Below are 13,561 nucleotides of genomic sequence, written 5' to 3' on the forward strand. Positions count from 1 at the left end.
TGTTGTCTGCCTCCGGCATGCAAATGATGCAGAACAAGAAAAGAATCATTAAGATTATGTTTAGTTTACAAAGCAGACACAAAAGATAATAATACAAAGCATGAAAAGGATAAATCAGAGTGCAACTTTGGAATGATTAGAAGCATAAACTACGCAAATATAGCACCTGCCAAATCCAATGATGTAATAACGTAACAATAAAGTAACATACGCAACGTAATTTAATGTGACAATTCCAACACTCCTAAAAAGGCTTTCTTTGTGTCAATGTACCCTCATTGGTTTGCGATATAGTGCAACTCCTTATCTGCTTGAAAAATCACTCAACCACATCTTTTCGAGGCCCAATAAAAAATAATTTACAGTTCAACCCTGACTTCACTTTGACAACCTATACTTTCCCTGACATAGCTCTGAGATTTTTTCATTGTTTATTAATTAATGCAATACAAAGGCATCAGCTTGGGGGAAATTCATTGAAGTTAGCCTCGGAGCAAAGGAGTGACTTTGGATACAATTTCTTTCCTATCAGTCAAGACTTCCATGTCTATGACTTAGTGCGGGTGGCACAAGTCCTCCAGTTTTAGCTCAAGTCATTGCCTTGACCCATTCACAGCTGAATTTCCTCTGGCACATTTTGATTAAAGATGTTGCCTGCACTTCAGTCAACACGCAGAAAGGGCAAGCTCTCAAGCCAAATTCCGATTTGGGTAGAAATGCGTTTGCCTTTGCCCTGTCCATGTGTGCTCCACCCAAACCACAACAAAATAGTAGTTCCTTGAGATGAAAGCCTGCTATTGACTCAGCTCCTCCTGTGGGACAGACGAGACAGTTTTGGGCCATTTAAAGGAAGAGCTATGATAGATCAGCTGTGCAACCAGGAGGAAGTTCATATAAAAGTCATCTATGGTGCAGCCGTCAGCTGTGCAACAAGGAGACTGAAGTGTCTCTAAAAGCCCATAGTAAAGGCTAAAGAGATTGGGCTGTATGTTTGGGGCTACTGAGAATTTAAGTGACACAATGTGACAGGAAAACCAAAACACAAGCCTTACTGAGATCAGTTAGAAGACGATTTTCATTATTTTATTTTCCTTTGATAATTTGGTCCTAGTATTCACTTTTGGAAATAATCTTAGTTCAAAAACAGAAATAACCTGTTAAAGACAAAGATGTATGATACTAGTACTAATTTTGATTGCCACTTTTTGTAATACAACACTGTCCAGTGTTTCCATGACCAAAAGTTAAATGTAGTTTCAAGTAGGACACACGTTTGATTGTCAAGGAAATTGGGGGTTTGATTTGGTTGTTGAGCAATTTTATCTACCTACCAAAAAACTACCCTGATCACTGGGTAAATCACGGAAAAGGTTCTTGCTCCATTAGGGCTCAAGCTGGCATGACCGTGTTTAGAAGTTCCTCGGATTCCTGTATGTTTCTAATGTTTTGATTTTAAACATTTATTGTCATGGACCCCGAAAAGTAAGCTTTTAATGGGCCAGACAGCAAAATTTAGAAGGAACTGGAAGCCAGTATTGTCCAAAATATCCATAATATTTAAAACATAGTTATTGTCTTTGGTTGCCCTTGACACACTGATATGTTTTGAATAAAGTTCCTGGGAACATAAGCCATGGTGGAAATGCCGACAATAGGTCATAGCATGATCTTGGTCCCTTAAAAAAATCCATCCATCCATCCATCATCCATCCATCCATCCATCCTCCATCCATCCATCCATCCATCCATCCATCCATCCATCCATCCATCCATCCATCCATCCATCCATCCATCCATCCATCCACCCATCCATCCATCCATCCATCCATCCATCCATCCATCCATCCATCCATCCATCCATCCATCCATCCATCCATCCTTTACTGCTTTTCCATGTCGCAAGCCAGCTGCTTTAGCAGGGATAACCAGACTTCCCTTTCCCCTGCCACTTCATCAAGTTCTTCCGGAGGGATCCAGAGGCCAGTCGAGACACATAGTCTTTCCAGCATGTCCTGGGTCTTCACCAGGGTCTCTTTCCGGTAGGGCTTGCCTGGAACACCTTACCAGCGAGGCGTCCGGGAAGCATCTGGATCACATGCCCCAGCCAGCTCGTCTGACTCCTTTCAATGCGGAGGACCAGGCTTGACCAAGCTTCTCACCCTATCTCTAATGGAGAGTTCAGACCCCCTGGGGAGGAATCTCATTTCGGCCGCTTGCATCTGGTATCTTTCAGTCATAATCCAAAGCTCGTGACCATAGGTGAGGGTAGAAAAGTATATCAATTGGTAAATGGAGAGCTTTGCCTTTCAATATAGCTCCCTCTTTATCACAAGGGATCGATACATCACTGCAGACGCTGCACTGATCAACCTGTTGATCTCCTGCTCCATTCTTTGCACACTCGTGGACAAGACCCCATTATACTTGAAGTCCTCCACTTGAAGAGGCCACGCCACCCTTTTCCGACTGAGGACCAAGGTCTCAGATTTAGAGGTGCTAAGTCTCATCCAAGCCACTTCATACTCCAGTGAGCATTGGCGATTACGGCCTGATGGAGTCAAGAGAACAACATCATCTGCGAAGAGCAGAGATGCAATCATGAGGCCGCCAAACCAGATTCCCTCCACCCCTCAGCTGCTCTGAGAAATTCTGTCCATAAAAGTTCTGGACAAAATTTGGTTGCAAAGGGCATCCTTGGTGGAGTCTAACTCTCACTGGAAATGAGTCCAACTTATTGCCGGCTATGCGGATCAAACTCTGGACACCGTTCATACTGGGACCGAACAGCCCGTATCAGGGGGATTTTTGGTTTGAAATGTAAAACTGCGACAACACGATTTTCAAGTTAATAGCATACTTCTCTTAGTGTCAATCAACCATTGAAAGGCCATCATTTGTTACTATTTAGCTCATGCAGGGGTACACAAAGGACCTGCAAAACCAAGGATTATGAAATCCATTTTCCCCCATGCTCCAGCAATAGCAGAGAAAATGGAAGGTTAAAGCCCAATCACATTGAACAGATGTGTAAACTGTAATGTCCACTGTGTGATAAACATGACGTTTGATGATGTATAGCAAAAATAATGTCTTGACATTTGAATATCTTTTCACTGCAAGAAATGTCAACATAATATTAACTTATGAAAGTATCCCATTGTGATACCGGCTCTGATAAGATAGCAGTGCATTTGAAATACTGGTCTGTACTCATCATCACTGAGATTTGAAATAAATGTTGTGATGTGCTGCCACTTTAGTTTTAAAGCAACATGTTCTGAGTGTTGTAGACCTTTTTTTTTTTAAGTTCAATTGAAGGGGTCACAAAAAGTCACAAAGCAGGGTTAATGCACAGCATAAGCATGTGCTGCCCTTGTTCTGTACTGGAATACAAGTGAAATGTTTCACTAATTACCCTTTAAGAACAACTTATTTGACATTTGGAGGATTTGTAATGTATGAGACGATTGGACTGCCTGGATTACATTACAATTAATAAATACATCACTGTAAACCTGAAACATTGATTTTAATAAAAAAAAAATCAATGAGGCAGACTCACCAACTAATAAATACTCCCAATGATTGATGATCCCTCGGAGTAATTATCTAAAGGTAAGGTGGGTTCTTCACTAAAAGAACTTAATAGGATTAATGTCTGTCTGTATTACCTTAAGACCCCTGAATGCACTAAATATTACATGCTATTAACCATTCATGAAAAAATATTTTAACATAGCAGGGACCAAACAGACTAAAATGATCTTGGATTTGGGTTACAGTGTCCCTTGTAATTTGTATTTTCTACAGAGTGTGAATATTTACAATCTGTAAAATATGTACATGCATATCATTAATGGCTGTTACATTGATAAAGGTAAATGTATACATAGGTTACGTTGTTGCTTATACCGTTCGATTGGTGCAGATAGGAGTGAAGGCGTTGGTTCCGCAGGTAAACAGCCTGTTTCCATTGACCAGCAGCACCCTTATGTAGTTCTGGCACTCCTCCTACAAAAACACACCCGAAAGCGGTGGAAGTTAGCAGCTGGAAGCCGATCCAATACATACCTACTGAAGAGCAGCAGCATTGGGAACAAGGACGAAATGACACTGTGTGTTTGCAAATGCGATGAAACACCTGGAGCAGGAGGAGGGCCACTCTGAAACGTGGTTAAGTTTCACATTGTACAATCAGTCTAATGCCTCTCAACTCAACAGGAAGCAAATCTGAGTCAAGTAGCTAACTGGCAAAACTCAGTAAATGCAGAAGAATACTACTCAGGATGAGTTTAGAAAATTGTCTGGACTGGTCAGAAAGTGAAATAAAAGTGGAGCCTTGTATACTTCACTCAGTCATGGTTCTTCTCAACTTGTTTCCCCCTACATGAATCAATTCACTTTGCTCTACTTCCCTCTCTGGTTAAGTACACACTACCACTCTATTCTTGACTTACTCTTCCGTTCGGACTTTGGTGCAGGCCTGCAGCAAACAACTTAGCAAGAGCCTCGTGAGAAATAAAACTGGGTGACATTGTGATTGATTTATTGAACGAATGATTGCTCGTGGGAACTTTGCCGTCAGGCTTTCAAGGAAGTTTTGTCGGGAGTTTTCCATCAACAAGCCCACAAAAACCGGAACAACAGTTATTGGTATACAAGGTCAAGAGTGTGGCAATTGTTCTTTTTTGCCCCCAGATACACTAATTCTCTCAGGGTCATGTCGTCTGAGAAGGATTGGTGAGAGTGCCCTGGTAGACATTTAAAACCTTGTCAAGCTGCTCTTGTTTGAGGCACTTTGAGATGCCCACCACAGTACAGGACTTTAATTCCTTCCAATAAAGATGGACATTGACGCATAAAATTTGTCACTTCCTGGTGCTCAGAATAGGAAACGTATGTTTTTAAAATGACTGCTCTTATATGTGTGCTTGGTCTGTATTTGTCTTTACTGTTGCACTATTGTTTTTTTATGACCATATAGCTGGGCTATTTGAAAACAGCCAAATACATACATTATGCTTAATTGCAAGTCTTTCCAACAGCTTGGTCCGACAATAAATAATGGCGTAATTAATATTTTAATTTTATTAAGCTTCTAGTCTTGTTTATGAAAACTTCCCGACTAATGTTCCATGACTGTATTGTAAATCAGAGGCTATTATAGATTTGTTGTAGGATACAAAGCAATCAGGTTCTGTCAACTCAATACAAAACATTTTCTTATGGCACACATGAATCAAATATACAAGATAAGAGTGGATAAGTGCATTAGAGGTAAGTTTAAATTGACTTAAATCCCAGGCACTGCATCTTTACAATAGCTTACGGAGGAATAGTCTGCCAGATAAACCACTAAAGGCTTGTCAGGAGCAGGAAAAGGAAGCCATTTATTGCTATTCTTAGTGTAAACCACATGAGTTTATTCTCACTGGTGAAGTGAGGAAAACAATTTTACTCTCAAGGACTGGGATAACATTGGACAGTACTTCAGGAAAACTATCCCTTGTTGGACAGCCTATGCCTGCTGTGAAAGATCTTAACCAGCCTTCGTGTCAAGTTAAATACAGGTTGACGTACTCAAGTGTGGATCAAAGCTGTTTGCCTTACCTTTATGTTTAGTTTACTTTGAAACCAGCTGTTTGATCCAAAAATAACACAAAAGTGTTCATTCGTCAGTGACCAAAGCTGGAGCAAAACTCTCTTGCACAGGCATGCTCAGTTATCTGAAGTAAAATAAAATTGAATTTCAGAGATTGTTGCACCTAAGTTGAAAAGAACCTTTTCTACCTTGGTTGCCACAGTTCTTTCCGCTACTCTACAAAATAACTATCAAAAAGGAACGAGCAAATCCCTAATCGCTTATGCCCTGATCACTTATGCTACTCACAATGAACATTTTTCTATAACTGACTGCAAAATGATTTTTCCTTTAAAGTTGAGTGTACCATTTACAAGATTTTGCTATCCCTTATTTTCTTTGTCCATTTGTTGATCAGAGCCACTGGATGATGTCACAATGACAACTCTATGATGTCAACCACATTTAAACAAGTCAAGCAATTACTTTCATGCTTTCCATCTGAGTTTTCAACTTGTGTTCTCATGATATTGCTTCAACATGGTTGACCGTATCCATTCGTCTTTGTGCGGTCCCTCAGTGACCAATGTCACTATCAGGTTTTTATGTGTGGTTTTCAGCTCCTCATTGTCAAGGAGAAAAAGCTGGTACTGGATGGAGGTCTACTTGGGATGAGCAGCAAACAGAAGCCTTCCAAATCAGATAAACCCATTGTTTCTTCCCGTCAAAACGAGCCAAAAAAACAAATTGTGATCTGTAACCATGGCCTCCTTCATAATGTCCGACTTCAACGTGAAGAGGTGCGTGAAAATCCAATAAGTCTTTCAGCTTCTGAGTATGAGAGAATCCTCGCGAGAGCCAGGGACCCAAGTTTCTTGGTGAAGGAGGAGGCGGCTTCTCAAAGGAAAAGGGATGAAATTATGGCTGCAGAGGAAAGGAAACGGCAGATGATTGAGAAGGACTATTGTTTTGTTACAAAGGAGGCAGAAACTGACATACAGTCCAAGAAGCAGGGCTTCGAACGTTATCGGCACATGCGGTGCAAAGCCCAGATGGAAAAGGACAGTCAGATTCTAAAGCTGGACACATGTATTGAGCGTTGTAAGATCCAGGCTGAGCTTGACACCCAACTTGAGTGGAAAAAGCACTGTGAGGCTGTTGAGTTTTCCAAAAAGAAGGCAGAATTTGAGTGGGAGCTCAAGAATCACCAAGAGAAGCTCAACAAGCATGAGGAGAAGGAGAAGAAGCGTAGGGAGGAGGGACGCCTCCATTTACAGGCACTAAAAGAGCAGATAAGAGAAAAGGAACACGCTACTGATGCCAGGCTTCGAGAGAGGCTAAACATGGCTAAACACGTTTCTGACGAGGTTCAGTTAGAAAATAAATGCATCGATGAGCTCAAGGAGGAGAGGCTAAGTGATCTAAGAGCTTCTGGGATTGCGGACAAGTACTACAGTTATGCAAAGAGGAAGACCACAGAAGATGGTGCAAAATCCAAGAATTTCCAGTACCATGCACAATGATATATAACCAAGATGGAGCAATGATACAATTTACATTTGAAGGATCAAGGTGAGGTGCACTGCCGGCTGCACACAGCACCAAGAACCAGTTTGTGGACAAGTATGATTTTGATGCTGACAAATGACTGCAAGCCTATAAACAATTGCTGTCAAAATGGCAGTTGCATCAAACCTGGACAGCATTCCGACACCACAAGAAGACCAAAGAACCTATTAAAGTACAGTATTATCTTCATTCAATTGATGTTTTCCTCTTCTGCTGACCCTTGGGGGGGATGTGCTACTAAAATATCATCAATTGATGGATCATTCTAAAGTGTGTGTGTAGAATAGAGCCTAGAGTAATCTTTAAATGAAACTCACAGGCCAAATCCATGCACGACACCTCAACGACATCTATTCCGGACACCATTATTCCGGGCAATACGACACTGGGATCAAAACAGAATTAGAAGATCCAGAGATTTTCCCATCTCGTTAAAGGAAAGTAAACATAATTATTGATTGTAAAACACCTTTCCCTACTTGCTTTTGATGCTGGTGCTCGGTGTGTAGTGATCGTACATAATTTACATTTACCTACGCATCTGATTGGCCCACAACTGATGTAGCCAACAGAGCATTTGTACAATTACATCACACTGCCTAACCTTATGCAAGTATCTGTGGTACTAAAATAATCCTGCCAGTGTTTTTTCTCTACTCTCTATACTTATTTCTCCCAAATATCTGAAGACCAAAAACAAATACTATTTTATACTAAAGAGAATGTCTTGAAGAATGTTGGAGCAAAGTTATCATTTGCTTATTTGTTTTCAGCTGAATATTTCATTGCTCATGAGAAAATGTACAGAGCATGTCACATTAAGGGAAGAATAATTGTAAAGCAGAATATTCATGAACATCATTGCTTTTTCCTTACCATGTGAAGTCCATTTTCTGTGATATTTGGTTCCCGTAAGTTGATATCATGTAGTTTGATTCACCCAACTCAAAGAAAGCTCTTGTCATGTGTCTTGATATAAATAGTGGAAAAGATGATGTTTTTCTGGCAAAGTATTGAGTAAAAATTGCTCCCATCTGTACACGTGGAGCTCTTGATGCATTGTTGCCATCACCTGAATACAGCATGCATCAAATCACAAAAATTTAAATACGTGAGTGTATATTAGAAATCAATTGCAAGAACAACAGATCTTGTGGGAATCACGTCATGATATCGCCGCTCAGTTACAAAGCCTACTCTGACGTCACAGTGATGTTGCGTGTGTCCTCAAATTGTGATGTCGCCAATCACCTCTAATTTAAAGTGGTGAATTTTTACATGTTGGTCTTTGTATTGACATCATATTTGTATGAATAGATGGGAATGGAATTGATTTGTATTTTTAAAGCAAAACTGAAAAAAATATTTTTGTCTAGTTCGAACAGCAAAAAAATAATAATCATGAGTGTTGCTTCCTCATCTCTAGGGAGACAAAGTCGGTACAGCATGATGGACCCGTTTTCTCAGGTTGATCGAGGTCTATTTGGGATGGAATCCAACCACAGGGTTCCTTTGATTCGAATGCATCCAAAAAAGACAATCGTAATCTGCAACCAAGGCTTCATATACAATGTGAGAGTCCCACGTGATGAGCTCCATGTAAAAAAAATCTGTCTTTCACATGCCGAACATGACCGGATCCTTGCAAAAGCCAAGGGCCCGAGTTTTCTTGACAAGGAGTTGGAGGTCTTGAGGAAAGCTGCAATAAAAAAGAAAGAGGACATAAAAGCTGCTGAAGAAAGAAAGCGTCAGATAATTGAGAAGGACCTATTCGCTATCAAGAATGAGGAGGAGAGTGAGTTGCAGTCCAGAAGGCTGGCCTATGACCGCTATCAGCAAATGAGGGAAAAAGCTGTGATAGAAAAGGACAATCAAATCAAAAAGCTTGACAGGTGGATTAAGAATAGTAAAATCCAGACCGAGCGTGACAAGCAGCTCGTGTGGAAAAAGCGGTGTGAAGCTATTGAGATTTCTAGAGAAAAGGCTGAGTTTGACCGGGTCCTGAAGTGCACGCAGGAGGCGATACGCAAAGATGAGGAGAAGGAAAAGAAGCGTTTGAGGGATGCTTATGCACATTTAGAGAGCATCAAGGAGCAGGTGAAGGAACGTGAGAAGGTGGCCCTCTCCAGGCGCAAAGAGAGGCTCTGTGAGGTCAGCAATGTGAGGGAGAAGATAGAGCAAAAGAGTCGCTGGCTGGAGGAATTTAAAGAGGAGAGACTTAAAGAACTAAAGGCTTGCGGGATCCCAGAAAAATACTGCAGGTATGTACGGCGAAAGACCAAAGAAGACGAAGCTAACCCCAATCAATACCACTACCGTGCACATGATACATTAGATCAATTACCCAGATGGATAAACCGCTCTCATAAAAAGCACATGGAGCAGGACGATTCACTAAATCCTTTCCCAGCATTACCACCAATCTCCATAAAGGATGGACCTGAAGGAGAGGCAAACTGAGAGTCCCTTTGCCCCAATATTTGTTTACAGACCTCACTCTGACACCCACTTTGCCTTGACACTCTTCCACCATCTTTCTCCATAACCAAAGAGAAGTGACACAGATTGGTGAAGGAAGTAGAAAAAAAAAAGCAAAGACAAGAAGCAGTTTGACGATTGCCAATTAAGAATGTGCAACCTCCTTAGATTAGATCACAGAATCGTGTGATTTTGCTAAGAAAAATGAAATGTATAGACGAGGGAATCGTTATGTGTGTGGAATCATATTCATCTTTTGACAATAATATTGAACAGGAAGTCAAAACCACAGCACTTGTTACACTTACAGAGCCTGACAAGATCGGTTTTAAGAGTATCAACAATTCTTTCTTTATGAAGGTAATATTGTTTGAAACTGTCGGTGGTATGAATTGAACAACTTCTGTTATTGTGGTTGAAGTGTGAAACTGTACTGCAACATCCAAAGAGGTGACCCGTTACTTTGGGTGACCTTGTTACTACTACCTCTACCAGTGGAGGAGGTTGTGTTTTTGTTTGTGTTCGTATGTATACATGTACTGTACCAGCATTATTGCAAATATTTTACAATGAATGGAAATGTATTGCAATTTCGAAGAGACAAGTCATATCCAAAACAAAGCTGATACTGTGGTTTGTCATAATTCACTACTTTTGTTTATGCACTGTACTGTATGTAGCATGGATGAATGTTTTCTTTTGTTATGGCTATCTTTCTATTGAGTTGAATTTTTTTAATCCCTCAAATGTTTGTGTTACTTTGTGTAAATAAGAGCTGACAAATATTCAAGCCTTTTTCAAGGTCTGTACTCAGTGGCGCTACAATTAAGGCCGCACCCATTGTAGATATACAGTAATCGTGTGACCAACGAATGTATACTGGGAACAACAAGAAAGGAAAACAAACAACAGATCATGTAAAACAGGGCCCAGATATTTGTGATATTTTTCTTATCAACATTAAATATTTACTTGCCACCATGTAATATTGTTAATAAGGCAGAGAGGCAGCGAGCTTGCAGCTAGCAAGACACATCACATTAGAATGAATGCTTAGAACAGGACCAGTTTCCTGACCAGTTGATCAAAAATGACCATTTAGTGTATATTTCCTAATTTGATATTTTCTTTGTGACACTTCAAATGCTTGGACTTCCCTCCATATATATATGCATATATATATATATATATATATATATATATATAAATAGATAAAACAACATACCTCAGACTTTCCACGACTGAAGCAGGCTCCCTTGGTGAACTCATCACAGTGCCATTCAGCCTCCTGCAGGGAGAAAGAAAGGTATGATCAGACTCCCAGTAAACTATTGTCAGTTAGCAGACATCAAGGAGTGGGGAAAAAAATGATGTCAGCGTGAAGCACTCAGAAAAGCATCTGATAACACCAACAAAACACTGCCCGACACATGAAACAGATCCACCAGCTATATTTATTATTATGAGGCCTAAAGAAGGCTACAACTCACTGTTACACAAAAAAGGGAATAAAGAAGGCTACAACTCACTTTTACACAAAAAAGGGAAAACCTACACATGTGAGTTTGATGCGCCGCCGACAGTGCCAATCTCGCCGTGAAAAAGCAAAGGCTAGCAGTGAAAGAATTTGTCATTACATCCTCACCATCCGCAGCCCCGCATGTGGACAACTTAAATAAAGACACAAAATCCAATTAAAGTGCATGCCAACAAGCAGATGCCTCAAGAAGCGCTCGCGGGCACACAACAGAATGCCAATATGATTTATTTCCTGGGGAGGGGTGTTATAAAAAATAAAGTCTTTCGATGCAAAACACACAAGTAGCAGGAGGTCATTTACATGAGACCGAGAATAGCAGAATAAGGGCTGGGAGGGTTTAAAAAGCTACGAAAACACCAGCCTGTTGAAATTTTTACCACTTAATTTTGAAGTGACCTCTTGGACAACTGTTGTTGATAAAGTTCTCTCCTTTGCGAAATAAGAGTTAGCTTCAGGACAACGGAGATTGGCTGCCTGTGACAGACGGAACTAGCTGGGTGAGGCATGGAGAATGCCACAGAGTTTAAACATGTCTTTTGAGGCCGCTGCTTACGCCCCCTTTGGCTTAACACACAGTCGTTATCAATTTTTTTTTTTACAAACTTTGCAAAAGTAATAATACCCAGATTTGTGAAGGATTTATTTAACTAAGATTTTATTATTATGGTTGTACTTTAGGGTTTTCTTTTCATTTGGCAGTGTAACACTGACAAAATATTGAAAAAAAAAACCCAACTCACATTAAATTCATAGATAAAAAACAGAATTTATACATTTGCTTGGGGTGATTTGTTCTAGGTGCTTTGTCTAATTTCCTGGATCCTTTTTTTGGGCATATCAACCTTTTATCTTACCATAGTTATAATATTTTAAGAATCCACGTTAAATTGGGCAACAGCTCACATTTAATGAAATGATTTCAGTCATATTAATCCAATATGGACATTTATTATCTATGATGAATGTTGCATGTCAGTGAGGAAATTAATATTTAACTCAGAAAGTTTGAGTTAACAAAATTTTGATTGTTTAATTTTTCATTTGCAGTTTTGGAATGCTCTTTGTCAGCCTTTTCATTAGGGTGGACAAGTGTAAGAAACATTACAGCTGTTGAGTGCACGTATGAATATCTATATATTCATTTATTGTCAGCATTAGGAAGGAGGTTAAATTGAGGAGAAAGGTGAGAGAGTCTGCTCCCGTTTAAAGTAGCTATTGCATGCTAATGTGAGCTGGCTTTTCTCTTCTCTGTGACCGAGTCAATTAAAATTCAAGTCGTAAACTGGATATTCTATCTGTGGCCATGCAGTCCGATGACTCTCCACAGATGTGAACTGTACAGAGCAGCACAGCCAAGACCCAAAAAGCAAATAATGCAAATTTTTATTGGTACACACAAACTCGACTGTTTCGTTTTCATTTCTCTCCCAGAATATTTTTAACCGAACAGTATAATTTCTTTGAATATAATTTATATATAGGGAGAGAGAGAGAAAAAAGTATTTATTTAAAGGGCCTCTGTCACAAAATGCATGATTTTTAGAATGTAATTAATGCAAAAACGGCAGCCGACATAGAGCCGTGCATTTTTTTTCCACCACAAAACATGATTTTGACATATACAGCTTTTTGTAACTCCCGCCATGAAAATCTTCTTGAAAGATTTGTTTTCGAGAAGAAGCAGGAAGTGACGTACGTGGCAGGACCGCCCTCAAGTGGACTCATTTGTTTCTATTCGTTTAACCTCTGGGAAGGTACCTTGTTGTTCCTTCGTGTTAGCCAAAATGCCAGCTCGTTGCATTGCTGGACATTGCTTGAACACTCGGGATGATGAATTTACCCTTCATAAGTTTGCAAGAGTCCTGGTTCATCGTGAAAAATAGATTGCACGGGTGGAAAGGACGAGAGCTTCGTGGGTTCCAAATGACAGGTAGGTGTGTGTACAGCTACTAAAAAAAAATAATAGTTTGGGGCGGACCATATAATCCGTCTCTCATAATGTAACAAAAAGTCCGCGTACATATGACAAGCGTGCTAAATGTGTCGATGTGCGCATTGGACGGCTTCCGCGTCAGGTTCGCCCGCGAAGGCTGCTGTGACGGCTCGCAGACGGTGGTGGCTATGAACAATGCTGCCGGCAATGGCGCACTCAGCCGCATGCTACAACAACGCCTTAAAGCGGCCCGCCTCAGCACTGTGATAAGCCACCTCGTTGGCGAAAATGAGTCACCCCGACCCCGGTGGCTGGCTCGGCCTTGGCAACGGTCTTTTCATTTCACTGTCTATTTTAGAATGTTTATAGGGATGACACTTGATCTTTAAGCAAGTGATACACTGCATCATAACCATAGGAGTGCTGACTGCAAGCAGTCATCCTGGTAAATTGATTGACA

The 13,561-nt window shown here is 40.4% G+C and overlaps 3 protein-coding genes across 5 annotated transcripts in view; 2 read left to right on the forward strand and 1 right to left on the reverse strand.

The window, feature by feature from the left end:
• Positions 1-13,561, reverse strand: part of sema5a (sema domain, seven thrombospondin repeats (type 1 and type 1-like), transmembrane domain (TM) and short cytoplasmic domain, (semaphorin) 5A) — a 127,234-nt gene that overhangs the window by 49,358 nt on the left and 64,315 nt on the right. For all 3 annotated transcript variants that reach the window (XM_061804894.1, XM_061804896.1, XM_061804895.1), the window contains 2 exons: positions 10,854-10,916; positions 3,913-4,011 (listed from right to left, as the gene is read on the reverse strand). In XM_061804894.1, coding sequence (XP_061660878.1) covers positions 3,913-4,011; positions 10,854-10,916 — 162 coding nt within the window. The remainder of the gene's footprint in view (positions 1-3,912; positions 4,012-10,853; positions 10,917-13,561) is intronic.
• LOC133492734 (uncharacterized) lies at positions 6,091-7,118 on the forward strand. The gene has a single exon (XM_061805335.1). It carries the CDS (start codon positions 6,187-6,189, stop codon positions 7,102-7,104), a length of 918 nt encoding a protein of 305 aa, XP_061661319.1. The 5' UTR covers positions 6,091-6,186; the 3' UTR covers positions 7,105-7,118.
• On the forward strand, positions 7,184-10,674 carry LOC133492733 (cilia- and flagella-associated protein 45-like). Its single transcript, XM_061805333.1, has 2 exons — positions 7,184-7,322; positions 8,577-10,674. The coding sequence occupies exon 2, from the start codon at positions 8,597-8,599 to the stop codon at positions 9,608-9,610; it is 1,014 nt and encodes a 337-aa protein (XP_061661317.1). The 5' UTR covers positions 7,184-7,322; positions 8,577-8,596; the 3' UTR covers positions 9,611-10,674.

The sequence above is a fragment of the Syngnathoides biaculeatus genome, chromosome 19 (genome assembly GCF_019802595.1).
Source record: "Syngnathoides biaculeatus isolate LvHL_M chromosome 19, ASM1980259v1, whole genome shotgun sequence".
Lineage (NCBI taxonomy): Eukaryota > Metazoa > Chordata > Actinopteri > Syngnathiformes > Syngnathidae > Syngnathoides > Syngnathoides biaculeatus.

Excerpts from the sequence above, each read along its gene's own strand:
- LOC133492734 (XM_061805335.1), top strand. The coding sequence starts at position 6,187 with ATGTGTGGTTTTCAGCTCCTCATTGTCAAGGAGAAAAAGCTGGTACTG.
- LOC133492733 (XM_061805333.1), top strand. The coding sequence starts at position 8,597 with ATGATGGACCCGTTTTCTCAGGTTGATCGAGGTCTATTTGGGATGGAA.